Source organism: Euprymna scolopes, chromosome 11, assembly GCF_053919585.1.
Source record: "Euprymna scolopes isolate OS-2025 chromosome 11, ASM5391958v1, whole genome shotgun sequence".
Taxonomy (NCBI): Eukaryota; Metazoa; Mollusca; class Cephalopoda; order Sepiida; family Sepiolidae; genus Euprymna; species Euprymna scolopes.
This window is the reverse complement of record NC_136492.1, coordinates 109,999,167-110,024,201: the sequence shown is the minus strand read 5'-3', so window position 1 is coordinate 110,024,201 and position 25,035 is coordinate 109,999,167. Positions and strand designations below refer to the sequence as shown.

Sequence of the window (25,035 nt, the reverse complement as noted above, 5' to 3'; positions counted from 1 at the left end):
ATATTGTACAAATATATATAAAGGAGCCTTTATAATAACATATTTAGAATTGGTGTAGTATAATCGCTAATATACTCTTATATTTTTTGTTATGAAATCAACATATTAATGACATTTAATATTATTAGTAATATAGTCCCTAGATGCCACATTTTATCATTTTTGATTATGTGATATAACTTGTGGATAATGTGATTTTCTTTTATATGTAAATTGGATCAAATATTTCGTAGGTTTTTGTTTTTCTCTCTTTTCACAATGGTTTTGTCTACTTCATCTGAATAACTGTTTGACATTTCATCTTCTTTGCCATTTTGCAACTTTATAGATCAATAAATATGATAAATATCATGTTTCTTATCTCATCTTTATAATGCTATCATTATATGCGCATAGATCCTAAATTTATCTTTTGATTTTATCTTTGTAGATATATATATTTTTGTTACATTTTAAATAGATCAATGCATTTGGAAAATTCAACAGTTATATGCACAATTTTTTTTCTACTTTGAATTGTTTAAAATGTGAATATTTTTTATGAAATATCTTACATTTTAATTTATATTCTAATATCCTTTAAGGGAAAATTCAACCAAGTTTGGCAAGAATTTGATTTTCTTATTTGAAAACTTAAATTTTAGAATCTAAGAAGATTAATCTTTTAAAACTTTTTTTTATTTATCTTTTTTTTTCTACACAAACTAATTTACTTGCAAATATTAACTTTTTTGCTTAACATTGTTTTAGTTATGACTATATCTAATGTCGGCATTTTCATCATGACATAAAAAGTGAATAGATTAAAATTGCTGGTATTAATTGAATGAAAGTTGACGAATGGAGACTTTGCTGATTATTTGATCACTGACCTTAGAGTAAAGATGTTGCCTTTATTTCCCAGACAGTGCTCAACTTTAAAAACTTTCTTCTTGAAGGGGCTAATATATATCATTGAAATTTATAAGCTCTTTTAAGCATCTTTAAGATTAGAATTTGAAAACTTTGAATAAAAAACAAATAGTTTTGGAAACACATTAAAATGGAAATATATTTTCCTTTTTTTTTTTTTTTTAATTGAAATATTTCTAATTTCTGATGGAATCATCCTTCATCAGAGAATATGGTGCGTGTGTATCGCTACACTAGTCATGATAATGTTTCAGCTGATAGTTATAAATAAGTAAAGAACTCCTCAGGTGATAATCTTTCACTTGAAAGTTCATATCTGCAATAAAATAGAAGTCACAATTTTTTTTTCCATTTGGAAGATCATGTGATATAACGATATTCAGGAAAAATGAAAAGAAAACAAGAACAGGAAGAATAAAAGAACGTTTATCCATGATGCTTTTCTTTTTCTTCCTTTTCTTGTGCACATGTGGTTGGTTAAAAATCACTCAATTCAAACAGGCTCAACGTTAAGCAACATTTTCTTCACCTTTTCTTTTTTCTTTCCATTTTTCTTGAATATCGCCATATCACGTGATCTTCTAAATGTATTTTCTGATTTTTTTTTTTTTTGTTATTATTGCAAATATGAACTTTTAAAGTGAAAGATTATCTGAGGAGGTCTTGAGTTATTTATAACTATTGACCGAAATCTTATAATAAGTGTAGCAATGTGAAAATGTTTATATAAATTAATAAAAAGTATATCTTTTTTTTTTTTTTTTTTTTTTTTTTTTTTTTTTTACAAAGGCATCACCACATTATCAAGGCCCAGAGGCCACTCAAGGATAAGGGTTAAAGAGTGTACAGTAGAAGTTGGTCAATATAGTAATCATTAGTAATGAAAATTTGGTAAATTAAATAACTTATATGGAACGGCTCATCAAGAACTTATTTACTTTAGACTTGAACAAAACCATATTGTAGTCAGCCGGAAAGCAGGAAAACGGAAGACAATTCCACAGGCGTGCAGTTCTAAGAAAGAAGCTTTGTTCATGGAATCTACGTTTAGGTTTAGGCACAGATAAAGAGTGGGGGAAATTATTGATAGTGTTTACAGCTAGACGAGTGTTTCTTGTGAAAGTTTGGCGAGGGGGGACCATAGATTGAAGCTCAGTTGAACACTTTCCATGAAAATAACGATACATCAGAGACAAACTCGCAACATCTCTTCTGTGAGATAGAGGTTGCAAGGAGGAGAAAAGGACATCTCCTACGAGGCTACGAAGTCTATTTTGAACTCTATCAAGGCAGGACAAGTTCTTTCTAGCAGCTCCTGCCCAGATGTGGCAACAGTATTCCATCCTTGGACGTACCTGGCTCTTATATAGATAGAGAATAGCATCAGCAGTGAGATATCTACTGGATCGATAGAAAGATCCCACCATTTTTCCAGCGGCCTTGGCAACAGATTTGATATACGTGTTCCATTTAAGATCAGGAGTAATGGTCAAGCCCAGAAGCTTGTCAAAACTTGAGGCCTCCTGAAGACGAGAGCCATTCATTTCAATTGATGACAAATGTGGATCAGAATGTTGATGATGCAAAGAGAGAAGCTTGGTTTTAGATGCATTAAAAGTAACCAGCCACTCCTTTCCCCATTGTACTACGTGCTCAAGATCAGAGGAGAGAGAATTGGAGAGAACTTGCTCGTTTACTGTCTTAGATGTGGTACCATAAATGGTAGTGTCGTCAGCATAAATGTCTACAAATGATGTAAGGATATGATTTGGAAGATCATTAATGTAGATCAGGAAAAGAGTTGGGCCCAGGATGGATCCCTGAGGGACACCGGCATTAATATTGTGAGCTTCTGATTTTTGCCCCTCAACTACTACTCTTATGAATCTATCAGAAAGAAATGATTTAATAATTGAGAAGACTTTTCCAGCTATACCATAGCTAGCGATCTTATGAAGTAAACCTTTATGCCATACCCTATCAAAGGCTTTAGATATGTCAAGAGCAATTGCCCTAGAAAGATTGCCACCGTCGAGAGATTTGCTAATCCTATGCGATATAACTGTAAGGACATCTGCTGTAGATCTAGCAGAACGGAAACCATATTGAGTGTCACTAAGAAGGTTATTTTTGTTGAGATGTTTGATTACTTCTGTATTTAATACAGATTCTAGCAACTTACTCATGACGCACAGGAGACTTATTGGCCTGTACTGAGAGGGGGATGAGCGATCACCTGAATTCTTAAATACAGGGCATACTGATGAGATTTTCCAGGGAGATGGGAAACTATTCTCCTTAAGACAACGTTTAAACAGTTTTGTAAGTATGGGCGCTAGTTCAGGTTGAAGTTTTTTGAGTACTATGATTGGAATACCATCAGGGCCAGTTGCTTTACTGGAATCAAGGTTTTTGATTAGTTTGGCAACATCACGTACAGATATACGTATATCACATAGCGTGTTTTCTGATACAAGAGGAAATATTGGGGGTTGGCGGTCTTGGTCGCAAAGGGTAGAATTAGCTGCAAAGTTCTTGACAAAGAGTTTGGCTTTGTCTGATGCTGACGAGATTACCTCAGATCCATTGATAATAGTTGGGATGGAGCACACGCTTCTGTTCAGGATTCTGTTTGCTATTTGCCAAAACTGGTGGGAACCAAGCCGCTGCTCAGCTACTTTGGACTTAACAGATTGAGCATACAACTTTCTTGCGTTCCTTATTACTTTCTTACAATGGTTGCTGGCAGTCCTGAAAACGGCTTTAGTTTCCATACATCTATTACGTTTGAAGCAGTGGAAAAAGTGATTTCTGTGCGCAATGGCAGCAGCACATTCTGGAGAGAACCATGGCTGGCTGTTAGGTTTTTGCTGAAACTTTTTAGAGGGTATGAAATGGTCAATACCTACAATTAACCATTCAGTTAGGTCTAATACTATAGAGGACACATCCTTTTTAAACATGGAATGCAGAGGTAGATCAGATATAAATGTACGGAAGCTATCCCAGTCAGCCTTAGTGTATCGATATACTGTACGATGAAGAGGTACGTCTGGGGACTTATTACATTTCATTTTTATCTTAATTGATACAACAGAGTGGTCGGAAGATCCAAGAGGCGACAGAACAGAAACTGAACATAGTTCAGGGCAAGTTGTGAGAAAAAGGTCTAGTAGGCTCGCATACTGGCCGTCATTATCGGGCACACGGGTAGGTTCCTGAACAATCTGAGTGAGGTCATAGGCAATGGAGAAATCATGACAGAACCTCCCCTCATCATCGGTCTTGTTTGAGTGGGTCAACCATTCGACGTTGTGAACATTGAAGTCTCCACATACGTGAATGTTAGCTGCAGGATAAGTAGAAAGGACTTGGTCAATTTTCTCAGATATGCTTTGAAAGATAGTAACTCCACTGTTGTGGGGGCGATAGAGAGTAAATATAAATGCAGTAGTGTGAGCTAAAGCAACCCGGAAGCACATATAAGGTAAGTTAGGATCTTCCCTGGAGATGTCCCTCCCACATGGAAAGCTATCTTTAATATAGGCACATATTCCATGCCCATGGCGATCTTGGGGGTCAGATTTAGAAGTTAAGTTAGAGTATCCTGTAATTGCAAACTCATCAAGGGAAATAGCCTGTCCAATGCCAGTTTCACTTAAAAATAAAAGGTCTGGTTTAGTCTCCTGTAATTGGGTTTCAACCTCTGGAAGGTTAGAACGTAGACCCCTGATGTTGGAGAAGGAGACATGGTAGTAGGGGTCTACGTTGGAAGTTGGAGAACCGGGTTTAATCGTGTATTTTATCTTGAAACTTGTCATGATGAAATTTTGGAATTTGTGGACTAGGTCGACAGATTTACTTAGAGCAGGACAGAGAGGGGAAACTAAGAGAGAAAAAGAAACGAAGAATTTTTTTTTTTTTTTTTTGTACCACATGATAAGGTAAAGCCGTAACAATTACCCACTAGTATGGCATCGAGAGGCCCCACCAGAAGCTACTGCATGGTCCAGATTCCATTCACCAAATGGCAATACAGCAGCCCCAGTACTTTGCACCTGCTGATAGGACAGCCTCCTTAGTGGTTAATCCAAGGTTCGGGTCCCTGACTATCAGGCGGATAACGTCAGCCCAGACAAAACGTTTACCTCCAGCACCCTTACTAGTGACATGGCTACAAGGATAGACATAGAACCAGAAAATTTCCACCAACTCTGCCAACTGTTCGCGCAAAAATACTGCCAACCTAGAAAACAGCTTTTTCTTCTCCCTTTGTCAGAAAAATCACTCATTTAAAAATGAGGACTGAGGGACAAATAAGAAGAAGCGAGAGTAACAGGAGCTGCCGATAACGCATCCACAATGCGTTTTCTACTCTCCATTAAAAAAAAAAAAAAAAAAAAAAAAAAATCAAAATAAAATAAAATAAAAAAATAACTATTAAGTATTGTACTTAATAAAAGTCCAACGGACCTGTTTAAGGGAAAGTATGGTGATAGATTCCCCTCCCACGAACTAAAAATGAGTACAATTAGGTAATCTATTTTTGCAATCAACTCGGTAGATAAATAAACATTTATGGACGAGAAAAAAAAAAAAAAAAAAAAAAAAAAAAAAAAAAATTAAAGCTAGCATTTAATACAACAGAAATACATAAATTAAATACTGAAATAAAATGTAGTTATTAATATTTGAATCTTAAAATAAAAAGTGCGAATTAATAGAGAAAATCACTTATCACAACAACGCATTCCGTCTCCAAACTAGTGAAGAATTTAACTTTTAATAGCGTTCAGAAGATTTTTTTTTAAATTAACCGTTAAGAGAAAGCGTGATTTTATTCTGAACTTTAACTAATCACGTTTTAAGCAACTTATGATATAAAACAAAATCGGATGGGGGGGGGGTTCTTCCGAAGTTAGTTGGTGACGATTATAAGTAATTACGATTATAAGTACTTGCTCTATATATTATTGAGCACTCCTATAATCCACTCCAATAATTTTCCCCACTCTATATCTGTGCCTAAATCCAAATGTAGATTCCATGAGCAAAGCTTCTTTCTTAGAACTGCACGCCAGTGGAACTCTCTGCCGCTTGCCTGTTTCCTACCTGACTACAACTTGGACGTCTTCAAGTCCAACATAAACAAACTCCTAACAAACTGCCCCCTTAAGTAAGACACTCTATCAAAACCCCCAATACTAATGATTACTACAATACTATCTCATTGATTACTGTACACGCAATAACCCTTATCCCTGAATGGCCTTCGGGCCTTGATAAGTGGTGACCCCCATGTAAAAAAAAAAAATAAACATCAATAAATCCATTGTTATCTTTGAATATATATTTAACCTGGAATAATATATATTAGTAATCTGTAGTAATAATTAGTGATAAGTAGTAAGATTATACTTCTAAAACAAAAATAGGTTTAAGACTCCAAATATTCATACTAGAATTAACTGCAAGGACCCAATGGTCCGAATTATCTGATTAGAAAATTAAATGAAATATTTGAGTTTTCAAAGATAATAAAAAAATTAAGTTAAACCTGATTCTTAGTAATATTTCTGAATAAAAATTCTGGAGGCGGTATCTATTAATTTGCGTCAACCTTCTCTGTAAACAGAAGGAACATACCCATAATTTGGAACTTATGAGTATTTGATGAGATTGTTTCCTTTTTTCCTTTCCCCCCATACTAATTTTTTCCTACCTTCGCTAGTAATTTATGGTCTTTTGATCACGTTTTTAAACGATGTTATGTTCATTTTGATAAGTGTAAGCCGAAAGACATTTTAATAAGAGGGTTTTTTTCTACTCCACCCCTTATTTACCCCTCTTTTGCCTAATTTGTTTTTAAACATTGAATTAGAGCTAAGAAGACAAAAGAAAAAAATTTTTAGAAGTTTATTTTGGTTTCTGTTTGTTGTCAAATTTTTTCTTTAATAAACTATAACAAACTGTATAAACTATATATATAAAAAAAAACTCAATAATTGAAAATAATAGCACTGCACCCAGTATTATTCGAATGTTTTAGTAATATTTATTGTGAAATTAATTTCAACTTTTAAAGCAACTAAGCAGATAGCATCCATTCAGATTCTTTAAACAATGGCTAAAGTGATCATCTTTCAAAGTTAAATGCAAAGTCAAACAAGTTTTAGTGTGACCAGTGAACATAACCCGATATAGAGATTCAATGTCTGCAACCAAAATAGCTGGATAAAATAGACACTTTTATATCTAAGTTTAGTTAAGAGGGAAAAATTTAGCTGCTTTATGATTAAATCAATGTTTCTTTCGTTGCTTCTTATGAAATCTGTTTGCATTTTAAATTTCTTATTAAGTGATTCCTTCCAAGCGTTTAAATGTTTCTATTTGAGTTATTTTTGACTAAACGATATTTTGTTAGATTTGTATATCATATCAGCAGATGAACAAAAAGAAATATCCTCACTTTTTATTCTTTTCAGTTTTTATTTCATCAAACAAAAAAAAAAAAGAAGAAAATAAGACATTAATATGTACGCACACCATAGTTTGTAAAAAAAAAATTCTTTGTAGTTTATTTTTTTTTAAGATTCAATATGTTTCAAATGAATTTGATTATTCTTTTAAGATTTTTTATGAATTTCTATTCATAATATTCATACACCATAAAGTGCTTATTTTTATAGGTAAAATAAATGCATTTTATTAGTATTTTCATCAGTCAGATGTCAGCAATTTTATAGAAATCATTTTTTTTCTCTCTATTTACTCAAAATTTGAGTTCTTTTAGGTCTACTCTTAATCTCTGATTTCCAGAATAATTTCAAAACGAATATTAGAATTATCGTTGAATGCATTTGTCTTGTATATTATTTGGAGTATATGAAAAACAAAGCAATCTAGTTCGTCAACATCTAGAAAAATTTTTTAAAAAATAACTTTCAGAATGATGTCTCATTTTCATATGTTAAACATATAAATGTCAATGTGTGTTAGTTGCTTTGTTCAAATATATTAACTACTGAAATGCATAGAATGACATTTCCACTTGTTTTCATTTCAGATCCAAACATTTAATGTTGATCTGACCATTGTAAAAAAAAAAAAAAAAAAAAAAGAAAAGCTGTCATCACAATAGTAGTTCCCAACATTCAAAGCACCTTTAACTGATAGTCCTTCTACATTGTTTGTCATATTCACATATTTTTTGTGCATCGCCCTGTCAGCGGGGCTGTAGAATATACTGACTGACCCCCCCCCCCCCCTGCAGAGAGCAATGAGGCCACATGTTGGCTGATGTCTTAGGATGGAATCCTAGTGGTTAAAGGACTTGGAGGTTAGGTTTAAGCACCTCAACTTCCCTAACACACCACTTTGGCCCTTACTTTGGCTCGATATAAGGTCAGAGAGGTCTGATCTGATCAGTCTGCTGTTTATGTTGAGTCCCATTATATATAATTCACCCCAAACTTAACAAAATACTTCTTCCCCTCACACTTAACATTCTGCCCAAATATATAATGGCAAGCAATGGCTAAGGATCAATTAATTCGTAAGGCCAAAACTCTTCACATCTGCTTTCAACTAAACAAATTTTATACAATTTAGTCAACAGAAAGTGCTTAAGATGTTACTAGTGTCTTTCATATAGCCCCTCCATAAGCAAGGTGAATGGGTTTCCTCCTTGCCATACCCTGATTGTAGACTCCAATGCAGGAAGGGAGCATGATAGATGAAAATTAATTATTTATGGAAGACCAAAATAAAAACTACTGCCTTTTAGGTGCTAAATACTGGAAAAGAAACCAATCAGATGTCTCTGATCTCTCCAGCTCAGGACGAGAATATAAATAATGGAAAAGCTTTACCATCCACAAAAGAAATTTTCTAAGATTCCTGATTATTGAATTACTAGAAATGAAAAAAAAAATGGCAAGTTATCACCATTCCTAATAGAGAAAATACTAAACAACAGAAGCACTCCTACAAAAAATAAAAGATGGAAACATTTTAATGGAAGTTACCAACCAGAAAGATGGCCAAAAACTTACTTAAAGTGGATAAATTCCATGAATACAAATGCAGAGTCTTTCCACATGAAAGACTGAATATATATAAAGGAATGATCCGAAGTTATGAGTTATCTCTAGCAACGGAAAAAGGAACTGAAAAAAAAATGAGTGATCAACCACATACATATAAATATAAAAAACGTACAGTGGGCTGATTGCAACAAATACATATATACTAACTTTTGATTTGCCAACAATACAAATAGAAGTTTAACTTGGTTATTTAAACATAAAGTAGAGCAATATATACGAGTTCCTCTAAGATATTTTAATTGCCACAAGTATGGGCACCACAAGGAAACCTGCAGAGGAAAAAATGTGGGAAGTGCGGGAATAGTCAGACCACTCAGAGGAAGAGTGTACCAATGAATTAAAATGTACAAACTGTAGAGAAAACCATCCAGCATATTCCAAAATATGTCAAATATATGCAAAGGAAAAGGAAATAACTGAGGTAAAACATAAGAGACATAACTTTCCTAAAAGCTAGGAAAGTAGTTTAAACATATTTAAAAGATGAAACATATGCCGAAATAACAAAAAAACACAAACAAACCACATCAACACAATGAAATATACAATGAATTTAAAGAGATAATAAACTAATCTCATTAAACCATGAAGAATAGACAAAATTTCAAAATAGCTTCAAAGAAAAATACTTTGGTTTAAATAAAACAATAGAAATAATAAACTAAAACAAAAAAGATGAGAATCCGCCTACAATCAAAGCACTTAAAAATATATCTCGGAAACATGCAAAACAATTAGAAGAGACCAATAAAACCATTAATAAAACAATAAAGAACACTCCAGGAAACAAGAAACTCAAACAATAGACACGCAAAATAGTTTTCAAATATTAAAAATGATGGAAACTGATAACAATACAGAAAATATTTAAAAAAAAAAAAAAAAAATCACCCCCCCCCAAAAAAAAATAATGAACAAGAACCCAAATCAATTTCCAAAGCTAAACCAAGATCTACTTCCAGACTCAGACAAAGAAAAGAAAAATCTCAACAAAACCCTCAACCAAACTCCAACAACAACAAAAAAAAAAACTCTACCTTCAAAGAGATGTAGGTAGATTAAAAAAAAATCTAATTGTGCCAACAATCATATGACAAAAAGTAACCAATGGAATTGTTGCGGTTTAAAAATTAATGTGAATAAACTACTGCTACTAACACAAGAACACCCCACAATGGCTTGCCTTCAAGAAACCTTCCTGAAACAAGACATCAATACTAAGAACTACCAAATATTTAATTACCCTCATAACTCTGAAGGCAGGATTTCTGGAGATGAGGGTTAACAATTCTAGTCAGAAACGATATACTCCGCAGCAAAATAAACATAATCACCAACATCTAAGCAATTGCCATTAACATAAAACAATGACGATATGTTCTCTGTATATCCCACCAAATGATGACATGAATAAAAATGAATTGAAAAAAAACTGATCAATTACTTAAACTTTTTATCTTATTAGATTTCAATAGTCATAACATCCTGTGGGGATGTAAAGATACTAATAAAAAGGGCAAAACGTTGGAAGAGTTTATTAACAAAAATGATATGCTTCCATAATAATGCTGCACCTACACACTTCACCCAACTAGCAGAAACCACTCAGCCATTGACCAAAGCTTATGTTACCCATCAATACATATGGACTTTAACTGGAAAGTATATGATGACACATCGGATGATATGGTGGCAGCGATCATTTTCCAATACTAATAGAAAGCCCAAAATCCAACAGTGAAAAATCTCACCAATGGAAACTAAATAAGGCAAATTGGCAAATATTCAAAGAAATATATAGGAAGATGCTGAATCACACTGAGACAAACAGCTCAGTAGAATATTTCACAGAAACACTAATTGAAATAGCAAATGAACGCATCCCTAAAACCTTAGCACCTAACAAGCTAAGCAGACCCTGGTTTGATGACATGTCAGGCAGGAAGCCATCAAATTGTGAAAAGCGGCATTAAAGAAATTCCAAAAACAACCCACAACTTTAAATCTGATTGAATAAAAGCTAAAAAGAACTAAAGCTTGTAGGCTAATTAAGGCAGCTAAAAAAGAATGCTGGAAAAACTGTCAGCAAATTGAATTCCTCCGAAAAATTGCAGGTAAACATCAAACACCAATTAAACACCTCCTTAAAAATAACTCTAGAGTAACTGATAAAAGGACACATCAGACTTACTGAAACCTTTTCCTAAAATTCATCCAATCAAAACCATAACACAAAATTTATGACAATGAAACAAAATGCTGAACAGAACAGTCTAAATTTTCAATCGAAAAACCTAGAAGATTACAATAAACTTCTTACATTAACTGAATTAAAAGATTCTATTAAAACACAGCTGCAGATGACTAGATGAAATCCATTATGAATTCTTGTGGCAACTCCCTACAGAATCATTAAAATTACTACTAAGAACTTATAACAAATTATGGACAGAAGATTAATTCCCAGACTTATGGAGGCAAACCACAATAGCAATCCCAAAACCACGAAAAGACAATTCGAACCCACAAAAGTATATAAACCAGCTCTTTGTGTAAAATAATGAAGAGAATAATAAAGGACCGATTGGTTTCGTATCTTGTATCAAACAACTTTATTTCCAACCTACAATGTGGATTCCATAATAAAAGTACAACCGATTACCTAGTCTGACTGGAAACAGCTATAAGGGAAGCATTTATCAGGAATGAGAACATATCAGCAATCTTTTTCGACCTAGAGATAGCTTGTGACTCTACATGGAATTATGAGAGACTTACATAAACTAGATTTAAGACACTCCCACAATTTATAAAGGGATTCTTATCTGACCGCAAATTTAGGGTTCGCATTGGATCCTCTTTCTCTAACACCAGGAGGAGGGAGTTCCTCAATAAAGCATATTATCCATGATGCTATTCAATGTTAAAATGAACAGCATTGAAATGTTTGGACACCGGCATTGAAAAATCTTTAAATGTAGATTTTTTTTTACAAAGGAATCACTTATCCAGGTCCGGAGACCACTTGAGGATAAGGGTTAGTGAGTGTATAGTAGCCAATGGGAAAATGTAAATGTAAAGTAATTGTTAGTAGTAAGAATAGGGTAAATTGGATAACTTAAGGGGATGGCTCATCAAGAACTTGTTCACATTGGACTTGAAGACAGCCATATTGTAGTCAGTTGGGAAGAACAAAAACGGGACAGGTTTGGGTATATGTTCTGATTGATCTTTTCCTGTTTTTTTATTTTTTGGGGGGAGGGGGGGCTTCACCCTTATTTTAGTCATCAACGTAACCCCTTCTTCCCACCAGCACTAGAACGTTTATATGGTAGATGGAGTTAAATCCTTAAAAGAAATGCTTTTTTTTTTCCAAACTTCAACTGTACATATCTCCCCATGTCAAGTGGCCTCAGAGTTTTTAACATACTTTCTAATCTAATGAATTTTTAATAGCCAAAGATTTTATTATGCAGTCGAGTGTGTGTGTTTCGTAGTTGCAATTTTCATAATGATGTGATTGCAAAGAAATAGATCTATGGCACAAAATTCAGCCAATACCAATTTTGATCTAAAAGCTTAAAGTGAATGGTGCTACTGTTTTTGTATTATATTGTGTACTAGCAGCTGCGCCGCATCTGCACACACAACGCCAAGTCAAACACAAAATCGAGTACACTCAACATCGTCTTATCACATATAGATAAGGATAATTTAGGAACTCACACCTTTCAAGGAAAAAAGAATTTTTCAATTTGGTGCATCCGTTCGAAAGTTTCATTGGTATATATACAGAAACACGCAGATAAACATTTAGAATTTAGTATAGATAGATTATTTGTAAAGCTGTCAAATTTGTGTGTTGTATTTTGTGACAGAAAAATGAACTGAATTTTCTTTTCACACAAATCTTTGTAAGTTTACACACATGATGCCGAGTTATCATTCAAGATGTCTGGTACATTATATCAAAGGTTTCAACAAATAAGGGGCGATTTCAGTTAAGCAGTCATTGATGCAATGGTAGTTTTGAATTATATTGCCATCATTGGATCATCTCTTATCTGAGTATTAATTGGTCAATCAGTTTTATATACTTCATATGGAAGAGCCTATTTACAATATGTAGGTGGTTCTAGGTTATTTATGAGACTGTTTGATGCAGTTTATAAATTACATCACTTTTATGGAGTCCCACAAGATTTGTCTCCTTGTTTGTACTTCAATATATTTTACGATGGATTACTCTAAAGAATATGACCGAGGTTAGTGAAAATCTTTTCTACATGGACAGCTGTTCATTTCTAACCTCATTATGATGCTGTATTTCTATAAGAACAAGCTTTACTTAAAGCTGTGGACCATGCCATTCTACTTTATTTAGAAAAAAAAGTAATAACTTGTACACATTTAAGATATAGCCATATTCTCCTTCATAGCTAGATAGGTGGGACACAGAGAGCGGGCTCTGGCTAAGCGTCACTCTAGGGAGCACGAAAAGTGGGAACAACACACAAAAATCTTACCCCCACTGCGCGTAGGTGACCATGTATACGTTCAGAACCTCACCGGAAACCACCCTCTCCGCTGGGAATGCACGGGTACGGTGGTTGAAGTCAAGCAGCATCATCAGTATGTTGTTAAAATCGATGGATCTAGCAGACTCACCCTCAGAAACCGCCAGCATCTGAGAAAATTCACACCGTTCCAAACTATCAACAGAGGAAAGGTCATTGAGTTGCTTATCCCAACAGCAATTGAAGAAAATCATACCGATGATGTTACTGAGCCTGTAACTTCAGATACACCCCCACAGGAAAATCTAGGAGAATCCCCGCCTCAGGAGCCGACTGGCTCATTGCAAGGAACCGGACTTCCTGAACTGCCCATGATTAAATCGACAACACCAGAACGGGTGCATACACCCCCTCAAGAAAAAGGACAAGGAGCGTCGCCGAACGTGAAGCTGCCACGTGCGCTTGTGCGCCTGAAGCCCCACAACGAGCCCGGCGTCTCCGAGCTAGCACCGACGCGCAGGCTGCGCAATCGGTGCTGCAAAGATTAGTGGATACTTCCACTAGCCGTGTGTACATAGTGTAAATAGTCGACGGATAATGATGAGTGTGATCATTTTCACGGACAAACACAGGACAAGTTTCTTACACTGCCGTCAGAAACTCGCCGTGGGAGGAGGAGATAGATAGGTTCCAGATGCCATATCATGCCCTATGTTCATGCATGTGAGTTGATAGTCTTCATCTCCATTGTTTCAGACACTGACGAAAACGACATTCTTAGAGTGTAACGGATGCAGCCTGTAAGCCTGGTCCCAGCGAACCTAATCTAAAGACAAGTCACCATCCATCTTCAGTCATCAGCTGCATCATAGAAGGAAGGTGAACGACAGATCTAATAGCATCAACAGGGGGCGACGGTGGCTAAGTGGTTAATGACACACACTGACAACCTGACATCAGATTCATTCAAAATGAATGATACCTGGCAACAATGACATCAACATATGCTCTTAAGTTTTTGTTTTTTTTTTTTTTTTTTTTCCTTTATTTTTGTTTGATGCTTTAGTTGGTCTTGCACAACTTGCATAGTTTCTAACTGTTCTCTGGGGAGTATTGTAGTAATAGCAGAACTATATTTGAGTGCAAATAAGCAATCAAGTTTTAGTGGTGCACTATTTTTGTTTGCATCTGTGCTAAGCCATTGGAAATAAACTTTGCTTGTGGAAGTTTCATTAAGTACATATACACAAATGGAAAAGGAAAATTATATACTGTTGTTGTAGCTAGACGAGTTTTTCTTGTAAATGTCTTACAGGAGGAAATTATAGACTGGAGCTCAGTCGAGCATCTACCATGAAAATAATGATAGAATAAAGAAAGACTAGCAACACCAATTCTGTGAGGTTGTAGGGAAGAGAAGCCGTTAAAGTCGATTTTATAAGGCAGAAAAGGGTGCTCTGAGTGGCACCTCCCCAGATGTGGCAACACTACTCCATCTTCTACAAGTAGAGGATTGAATCAGGAACAAGATACTTATTGGAGCATTAGAAAGATTTAAACATTTTTCCCGTGACTTTATCAACAGATTTGATGCACGTCTTCTATTTGAGGTCTGGCGTAAAAGTCAGTTCCAAAAACTTATTCAAAGCTTCAAGGAGAGAGCCATTGATTTTAATTTGGGTAAAGTGAGTATTGGAGTGCTAGTGGTGAAAGGAGAAAAGGTGTGTTTTAGATGTATTAAAAGTAATTAGCCACATTTTTCCCCATTGCACTACATGCTCTAGGTCAGAAGAAAGAAACAAAGAGCTTGATCATTAATTCCCTTCAAAGTGCTGCCATAGATTATTTTTTTTTATCATCTGCATAAATGTCAACAAATGAAATTATAAAATGATTTGGCAGATCACTAATGAAGATCAGGAAGAGGATTGGTCTCAGAATAGATCTTTGGAGCAGTTTAGGCATTGATACCATGTGCTTTAGACTTCTGCCCATCAATGACTACTTTCATAAACCTATCAGAGAGAAAGGACAATAGTTTAAGACATTTGTGCAAAATCTTATCAAAGGCTCTTAATTTGTCAAAAGCTATTGCTCTAAGATGAAATTTCCATCAATAGATTTACTGATCCTGTGTGATACCACAGTCAGCACATCAACAGTCGTTCTTGTAGAACGAAATCCATATTATTTGTCACTTGCAAGAAGTGTAAGAACGTGAAGAAACTATGAATGGCAGTCACTGAGCTTGTTTGGAAGTTTAGTTATAGTCAGCTAATGTACTTTCTAACTTCCGGTGTGTCTGCTACTGGAAGCGGTGACAAGGCAAATCAGTTCTTTCACTTGTACTGTTCTTTAATATTTCTATTGTGAAGCGATTTATTAAAATAAAGTATAAAAAAAGGACATTATTGAAACATATACAATAAAAATTAACAAAATTATACAGATAAAAAAAACTCCTTATTTACACTTTTAATAAAATTTTAAAAACGTTTTTATTTTATTTGAATTTTATAAGAAATATGTTTATGAAATTATAAAAATTTATTTTAAAGTTATATAATAAATATGCTTATGAAAGTATAAAAATAATTTTTAAATTTTTAAACGTTTTCAATAATTCTTTAAAAGAAAGAGTGCAAAAGGTGTTTTCAATAATAAAAAAAAAATAATTTCAATAATTCCTAAAAAATAAGACTGAAAAAACTTCAATGATTATTAAAAAAAAAATAAGTAAATAAAAAGAACGATTGGAAAAACGTAATAAAAGAGTACATGCACAGCGGAGATGAGAGAAAAAAAGCGAAGGAACTGATTTGCCTTGTCACCACTTCCGGTAGCAGATACAGCGGAAGTTAGGAAGTATGTTAGCTGACATTTACCAGAAGTTTTGTGATGTTGGTAATATCATTAAAGTATAGTGGAGCAGGTGCTAGTGTGATTGCAAGAATAAGAAGTGGATAAAGTAGGTTGCCATTACTAACCAGCAAAGCATTACCACTGTCGTCCAAGGGAAGAATCTATCGGGCTTGTATATTCAGTGTAATGTATGGAAGTGAAACCTGGTCAGTGCTGAGGTAGGTGTATCAGAAATTTGGAGGAATTTTTGACACCCTTAACAGAAAACTGCGAATAAAATATAAAAAAAACTCGTAATTTCTCTTTTTAAAGTGGGTTGTTTATTTTCTGTATGGAATATACTTCCAAAATAAACTATTAAAGTTGTTTAAAAAATAATAGAAATATTTTTTTTTATTTTTTAAACAGTGTTTACAAAATGCCGGTGTGCCTTCATGCAGCTATTTTTATTTTGTTTTGTTTTGTTTTTTTTTAACGTAATGAAATCAATTGAATTTTACAAGTTAAATATTTTTCAATTTTTAAACTTTAAAAATCTATCAATTTTTCTATTGGTTCAATTTTTACAATATTTTCAGGGTCAGTGTGAAATTTTATGCTCTTTCCAATGAACCAAATATAATATTTTAGACAAACGTTTTTTGTTTTTTTTTTTGGGGGGGGGGGGGTTCAAATTCACCCCTCCCCCATTTTGAAATGTCTATTAAAATTTTAATAATTAATTTATGTACCAAAGTTTTATATATCACAAATTAAAGATAAAAGATCAATAAAGAAAATATTCTAATGTAAAACAAAAAGAATAGTTTTTTGGAAATTTACCTGTAAAGTGTAAAACTTTTGAAAAAAACACGTTGATTTTTTTTTTTTTTTAAATGAAAGCTCATGTTATGCTTATATCGTCAAGTAAATACCAGACGCTGATGGCAAATTTTTCTATTTTATTCAATGTTTTTTTTTAGATATTTAAAAAAAAAAAAAATCAGTCGATAAAGAAGTATTAAAATATATCGGTCAAAAACCTGTGTATTTCATTAACAGAATTAAAAAAAAAAAAAAAAAAATCTGTGAACTGGATTTTTTGTTTTAGGGGAAAAACTTATAATTGAATATGCGTTTTTTTTTTAACTAGGGAGGACGAATAATATTAATTTTGGTTAACACATGCAATAAAAAAGAGACATTATTTATGTCCCTTTGACGAATTCATATTTGATAAATTTCATATTAGCAGGAGGAGCTCTTTTAAGCTTGGCACTAACCACGTTACGAAAATGCGATTTTCTACGACCCTCGCTTTAAAAAATCCTTTTATTTAAAAAAATACATGGAATTTAAAATATAAATATGGATAAATTCTTACCAATAAAGAATGGAACTACCCATTTCATAGTATTTTTTTATGTAAGTGATTTTTTGGCATTTATATATATATATATAAACATGTCAAAATATGTTGATTTTTTTTATATTTCTTTTTAAAGAAAACCGCTTTAAAAAAATAAATATTGCATAATTTGCTATTAAACCTGTTATTTTTTAAAAATTTGGTCTTTGCTCCTTGAAAAAAAAAAGGGTTTGAATTACATTTTTCAAGTAGTTATAAGCTTTGAAAAATAGTAAGTTAAATTATTAAAGTTTTTTTTTTAATGGGCACTTTCTGATACACCTAGTGCTGAGGGCATGTTTTGCACAGAAAGAAATGATTGAGATTGGATGTGTAATGTGAGTTTTAAAGACAGGCTTAGATCTGATGACCTCAAAGGAAGAGTAAATTTGAACAGTTTAGAGAGATGGGTGCAAAACAGGAGATTTTGGTGGTATGGTCACATTGAAAGAATGGATAAGAGAGCTTTGGTTAGTAGATGTAGAACAGTTGAAGGATCAGTGTTCATTGGCAGATGAAGACAAAAAAGAAATGGAAGTAAGTAGTTCGGATGGATGTGAAAGCAAGAGGAATAAAGATCTAGCTAGGGATAAATTTGTTTGGAAGTCGATTGTTAAAAGCTGTCTAACACATGCCAGAATACAAAACAGATGTTAAATCGAATATGATTTTTATTAAAGATTAAACATTTGAAATTCGATCACTTGAAAACTAGAAATGAGTAAGATCTAGATTAAATTCTCAAACTTGTTAAAATGCAGATGAAAAGCTAAGTTTTCACATTTTTGATAAGTTTTTTTTTTTTTTTTTTTTTACGTCTGAAATTCTATGTATGGTTTCAGATAGATTTAAGTGATGGTAGCCATGTTATTCCTCAGCTGTTATTACTGGAGTAGAAGAACATTAAGTTAAACAGAACTTGTTTTTAATCACTTGCATTTCTGTAGAAAGCTGAATTCTGAAACAAAAATTAAATATTCGTGCAAAACTCTACAATAATGGCGCTTCAAAGAGAACTAAGATATCAGCATTTTTTTTTTTTTTTTTTATAAATAAATGGCTGGATCTAAATTCTTCATTCAATATTGTGAGTTGGTATATATTTTCTGAAATGATTTTCTGATAACCATGCAATTTTATATAAAGTTTATTCTGAGTTATTTATAAAAAATGAACCATTAAGTTGCGATATGCAGCTGCATCTTTAGGGGTTATCCTTTGTCTTTCGAGGCTGAATAGAGGCATTGAATTCAGGCACGTTTGATCGAAAAAAAAAAAAAAAAAAAAAAAGTATAGAAATTTTATGTGTGTCGCATTGACTTGGATATGTTATTAAGAAATATGTAAGAAATATGTTTAATTCATATATGGGTCTCTTTTTTATGTATATATATCTATCTATCTATCTATATATCTGTGAAAGTGTCTGTGTGTGTACATTTCCCTACGCAATAACTGTCAATTTTAAGCCTACAGACTCGAAATTTGATATACAGGGTACTGAGATTTGGGAAAATCATTGCAATCTGTTTTCGACCAGAAATTTGGCTGTTAAGGGGTCAAAGTTTAACGATTTGATCTTTGAGAACTCTACCAAACTCCTCTGAAAATTTTGGGTATAAACAATTGAAATTTTAGATATAGGTTCCTTGGACATGGATCTAACTGAACTTGATTTGAGCCCAAAACAAATGTTAAGGGGTCATAATAGGGGCCAAAGTTTAAAAAAAAAAAAAAAAATTTTGACCACTGCAGTCTCTACCAAATTACTCAGACAATTTCTGGTCTAAACATTTGAAATTTTACATAAAGGGTATTCAGAGATAGGGCAAGCTTTTTAATCGGTTTGGGTCGAAAATTTGAGCTACAATATATCAATGTATGTATGTTTGCATGTCTGCCCTAAAACTTACGACAGAGGCGACTGATTTTCACAAGATCAGTATCGTTTTGAAGCTCGACCCTTCAGACGACAAATACCAAAAAATTGGCTATAAATGTTAATTACTTCACCCTGAATTGGGCACTTTTCAACAGGGAGGGGTCGCTTTATTCACCAATATTTTCGAAAGTCATCCTCTCTTTTCGATTGTCTAGCCTTTATTTAAACCTACATCATTTCCGGTTTGGCGGTGGTTGTAACAGCAAAAACGTCACATTTTTTCCCCGTTCTTTTCCTCCTTGGCGGTACGGGTTCGAGCCTGCCTTCCTACTACCACTTTTTTTTTTTTTTTTTTTTTTTTTTTTTGCTCAACACACACCTCCAAACACCCGGGCAACGCCGGGCACCCATGCTAGTATTAGATATTTTTAAAATTTTCTGGATAACTATTTTGCCCTTTTACTATTTTTTTTCTTTAATATTTTATGCTTTTTCAAATAGCAAACATTTTTGTCCTTGGTTAATTGTATTAGGAAGTCTTAATTGCAAATATGTTAAAAAAATAAAATAAAAAATAATACATTGTTTATATTGATGTATTATATATAAAATTGTCTTTTATCTATATATTAATACAATAGCATGTGTGTTATTTTGTGTCATGCTTACATTTTTTTTCTTCCAAGTGACTGTCGTTTAATTGTTGTGACTTTACATTTCTTGTAATAAATAATTTTACCAAGAATTCTTCATAAGTTTTGGTTTCAATTATAGCTGAACGAACACAAGTTTTTTTCTCGTAAGTTTTGGTTTCAATTTCGATTCAAGCTAATGCATCCAAGTCATGGATATATTGTTTTTATTTTGAAATCGCAATTTTATAATGCATAAGAATCGATAGAAAATTGACTTGATATTAATATATACAAAATCTGCATAAATTCAAATTAAGCATATTTTACGAATGGGGTATGCTGAACGTCTCTGCTTGCTTAGATATATACTTTTGGTTTAATATCAGGGTGTGGCATTTCCATTTATGCTATACATCCACAGAATGTCAACATCAATATATTACATTGTAGAATTTCCACAGGTCCTGCTAGTTTGCATTAATGTTATTATAAGACTTTTATTTTTATTTGATCATGTTCATCTTAGCAAGTATTTGAATTGAAAATCTTTATTTTTAAGCAATTGATTTTCAGGGTGGTTGTCTTTTATTGAAAGAATCTATATTTTTATTTTCAGATAAAATCTGAATGGTTTTTTTTTTTTTTCCTGATGTAATAACAATCATTATCTATTTGCATTTTTCTTTTTCAGTTGGAAAGACCTCACTCATAACTAGGTTCATGTATGATAGCTTCGATAACACATATCAGGTAAGTAAAAGCTTTTTCTGTTGGCACTAACCAAAAAAATGACTAAAATCACATTGGTGATCTAACAAAAACCTGTGTGTCAAAGTTAAATGATGCTGAACCTTTTTTTAGTTTGTTATTACTCTTAGCCACTTTGTATATCAAAAACTACTCTAAGATCATGGTTAATGTGATGGAGTGTGTAGGGAAAATAGACAAGGCTTACTGCAAAAGCGTGCTCAGGTCTGTCTGTTGTGTGGGCTGAGAAGGAAAAACGAAAAGATTCAAGATGACAACCGTGGTCTTTTAATGTCCACAGTCTCGAACAGTTCTCAAAAAAATCGCGTCTCACATGATTTTGAGGTGTCCCCGGGCACCATAAAAGCAGGTCGCTAGGGAGAGTGGGGAGAAGCGTTCAACCTGTGTATAGTGAACTTTGTTGTGTAACTCGTCCGATTTCTTGATACAACCTGTCTAGAGTGAACTTTGTTGTGTGACTCGTCAGACTTTTCCGATTCAGATTGTCAGTCATGAAGACTATTATGAAAGGATTGAAAATGATTAATGGAATGAATAAAATTTATAAGGATGGCTTATGAGGACAAGTATTTATTGACCAGGGTTCGTACAGGCTTGAAAAGGCCTTATTTCTATTATTACTTTAAAAAGGCCTTAAAATCATATTCTTTATATTGAGTAAAAAGTTGTCAGAATATTAACAATAAAATCGAAATACTCTTAAAATATTTTTTTAATATTAAGACTATTAAAATATTTTTTAAATATGCAAAATAAAATTGAATTAAATACATTCATCTGAAATTGTATCATATTGTTTGCAGTGTTGTTGATACAAGAGTTACACCCCTTTATCATGAAACTACCTGACGTTCCTATTTACTTGCCTCCCAACAAGGAGCAGAGATAGACACAGGGTCGGTTTTTTATGTGGGGAAAGTCCTGCTCTCCAAAAAAGAACAAAAATAAAAATTGTCTCCGTCTAGAAAGATTTCTCCTCCACTGACCGAGGATATAAAAGGTGAAGTGCAACATCAGAACAGACACTACACTGTCATCCTGTTCCGAAAGCCAAGATCTACATACTTTACTGATGTAGCCAAAGTGAAGTTCAAGATCAGAATAAATACTATTAAAATATTTGTGAATATTAATTTTTGTTTTTAATATTAGTTTTTTGGTTTATTATATCGTTTTTTTTTATATATCGAATTTTGTTTTTTAAAACTTTTTGCTTAGAGAAGGCCTTGAAAAGGGCTCAAAAAGCTTCGAAAAAGGCTTGAAAATGAACATTGAAAATCTGTGAACCCTGTTGATATTGAGTTTGAAAATGACCATGCTGTCTTCTGCAGGGAAGCAGTCTCATCGTGACCATTTGTGAATAGCAAGTACTGTAAGTAGGACTCTCCATCCTGGTGTATCAATGTTGGGAAGTATAACTGGCAACAAACAGTAGCACTGGGATAATAAATGCCATTCATTTCATTTAATGCTAAGGTAGGGCATAAGGCAATCCCATGATCTTTTTATCCTTAGATAGGGATTACTATTACTACTGCTATTATTGCTAACCTGAATAATTTTCTCTTGAATTAAGTCCTATTTTGCTAAGTTATTTGTTATAATTAATGTCATTATTGAAAAGTAATCTTTTTCCATCGTCTATGACAAGCAGAAAGTAATCATTACATAATAAAAATAATTTTACCTGTTCATTCATTTCATACAAATCAGATGATTCTATTGTTGGTATTCGTTTCCCCGATATCTTTCTGGTAAAAAATCTTTCTAAAAAGACATCAGGTACTATTTTTTATGGAAATTGCTCCAGACAAGGCATGAAGTCACTTGATGTAAGGAGCTAAACAAAAATACTACTTCAAAGTCAAAAACTAGTTAGCGCTGGGTGTTATATGGGTAGATTCTAACCCAGAAAATAGCAATTCTTCTCTCTTTGTCAGAAACACTCCTGGAATGTGAGAACTAAAGGACAAAATAATGGAAGCAAGAGTTATGAAGCTGGCAAAAGTAAACCGAAGGTCCACTTTCTACCTTTTCTAAATGAAGGATGAAGTGAAAATGCCAATATCGTAAGTGAAAGCGTTTCTGTGGAACGAACTAGATTTGAACCTGGCACACCTAGATTCTCAATCCATGCTAACCAACTGGTCCCCATTACCTTCCAATTATATCTATAATGGAAACCAATGCATGTCTATATTTTTATATCATCACTTTTTATTTTATTCTCTGAAAAATTTTCTGGGATAATTTGGAACTGAAATAAGCATTACGTTATAGATTGAAATTTGCGGATTCATTGGTTGTTTCTCTTCTTTTCTTAATAAATAATAATATAGAAATTCTACAAGTTCTTATATATGATGATGCTGATAGCGGCCATTTTTTTTTATGAATACTATTATGGCATGTGTTCTCATTTGATTTATTTTCTCCTTTAGTTCCAGCTCGTTTAACTAATAGCCTCCATCCATTCACGGTTTTGATACTTTATTCTAATACAGCTTACTATTCCAGTAGCTTTGTTCCAAGAACTGCAAGCTTGTGAAACCATTCTTCTTGCTGACCTTCTACCTATAACTTTGGTCTTTTCAAAATTAAGGTCAATAGGCATCTCCTATCTTCGTGATAATCTTTTTTTATCATTGTTAGCTCCTTACATCAAGTGGCTTCACACCTTGTCTGGAGCAATTTCCATAAAAGAAAATGATTTACCGCAGTGTTTTAACATCATTGTAGAAATATATTTTATCAATTTTTTGCTTTAGTTATTAATATAATACTCCAGCTTATATGTTGTATTATTGAAGAAGTGAAATCATTTGCACTTTCCCACCCACACACACACACCAAGAATAGATATTTTTGTCTTAAGGTGGAATAAACTATTTTGGGAATATGCAAAAAAAAAATTTTTTAAAATGGAGCATGATTTACATGTTAATAAATCTTTATATTTTCTAAAGTTCTGTCAGCCTTTCTGCATTCTCCTTTTTTCTTTTTTTCTTTTTTCTTTTCATCCAATAAGTTGATTGGAAATATAGATGATCAATATAGATGTTATTCAGATTATCCATTGACTTTTTTTCCTATTCTTATTCGCAGCTGATGTTCAATTTTAATTAATAGCTAAGTATAATAGCACCGTATTTTAATTTTTATTTTTTATAAAACTTGTAGTGAATGGTTCTGAATTTTTTTTTTGAATGAGAATTGATAGTCATCTTGAATGCTATTTGCACAATGTTGCAGACGATGTTACTATCGACCTTCTTCAAGTGTATCTTGTCAAACTATGGGAATCTTTCTATTAAATTTAGAAGAATATAATTGCAACTTAAGACTGACGGAACAAGAGCATGCTACCTTTGTGAGTTCAATAAAAAATGGTTCGTTCAAATTTTGTGTAGATTCCAGAGTTCAACAAGCTACCCCTGAACACAGTCGGAGATGACATCAACTGAAACATTATTTAAATAACACTCAAGATGTGAACAATAGTCCGAATAATCCAAATGATGAAGTGAATGGTAAAAGTTTTGAATAAAGATGATTCTTCATTCATGGTTAGAAAAATTTTCTCATTTACTGCAAAATTAAATTATTTGTGGTGTTTACACATGAAATAAAATATCCATTTAATCCAAAGGTGATGGCTGTCCTCGTCGGACAAAACACTATTGTCTTGTACATTGTGTCTTTGTGGAATAGTGCAATAGCTTTCCTAAACCAACAAGAGCAAGCCTCCAAAGTTCAGCAAATAACATTCATCAGGCCTCGGTTTTAAAACTTTTTAAATCTCACAAAAAATATCAACTGCAAAAGCAATCACTTGAGCTTACCTAACTTTATTTTATTTTTTTTTCATCTCCAAACAAGGCATATTGCCACTTGGATATAAAGGGCTACTATTTGGAACCATTCCTATAGGGATACTATGTAGGGAGTTGAGCAGTGATATGTT

The 25,035-nt window shown here is 33.1% G+C and overlaps 1 protein-coding gene across 3 annotated transcripts in view; it reads left to right on the top strand.

Moving 5' to 3' along the window:
* Positions 1-25,035, top strand: part of LOC145288070 (ras-related protein Rab6) — a 309,805-nt gene that overhangs the window by 154,061 nt on the left and 130,709 nt on the right. For all 3 annotated transcript variants that reach the window (XM_080136126.1, XM_080136125.1, XM_080136128.1), the window contains exon 2: positions 20,995-21,053. In XM_080136126.1, the coding sequence (XP_079992252.1) occupies positions 20,995-21,053 (59 nt within the window). The remainder of the gene's footprint in view (positions 1-20,994; positions 21,054-25,035) is intronic.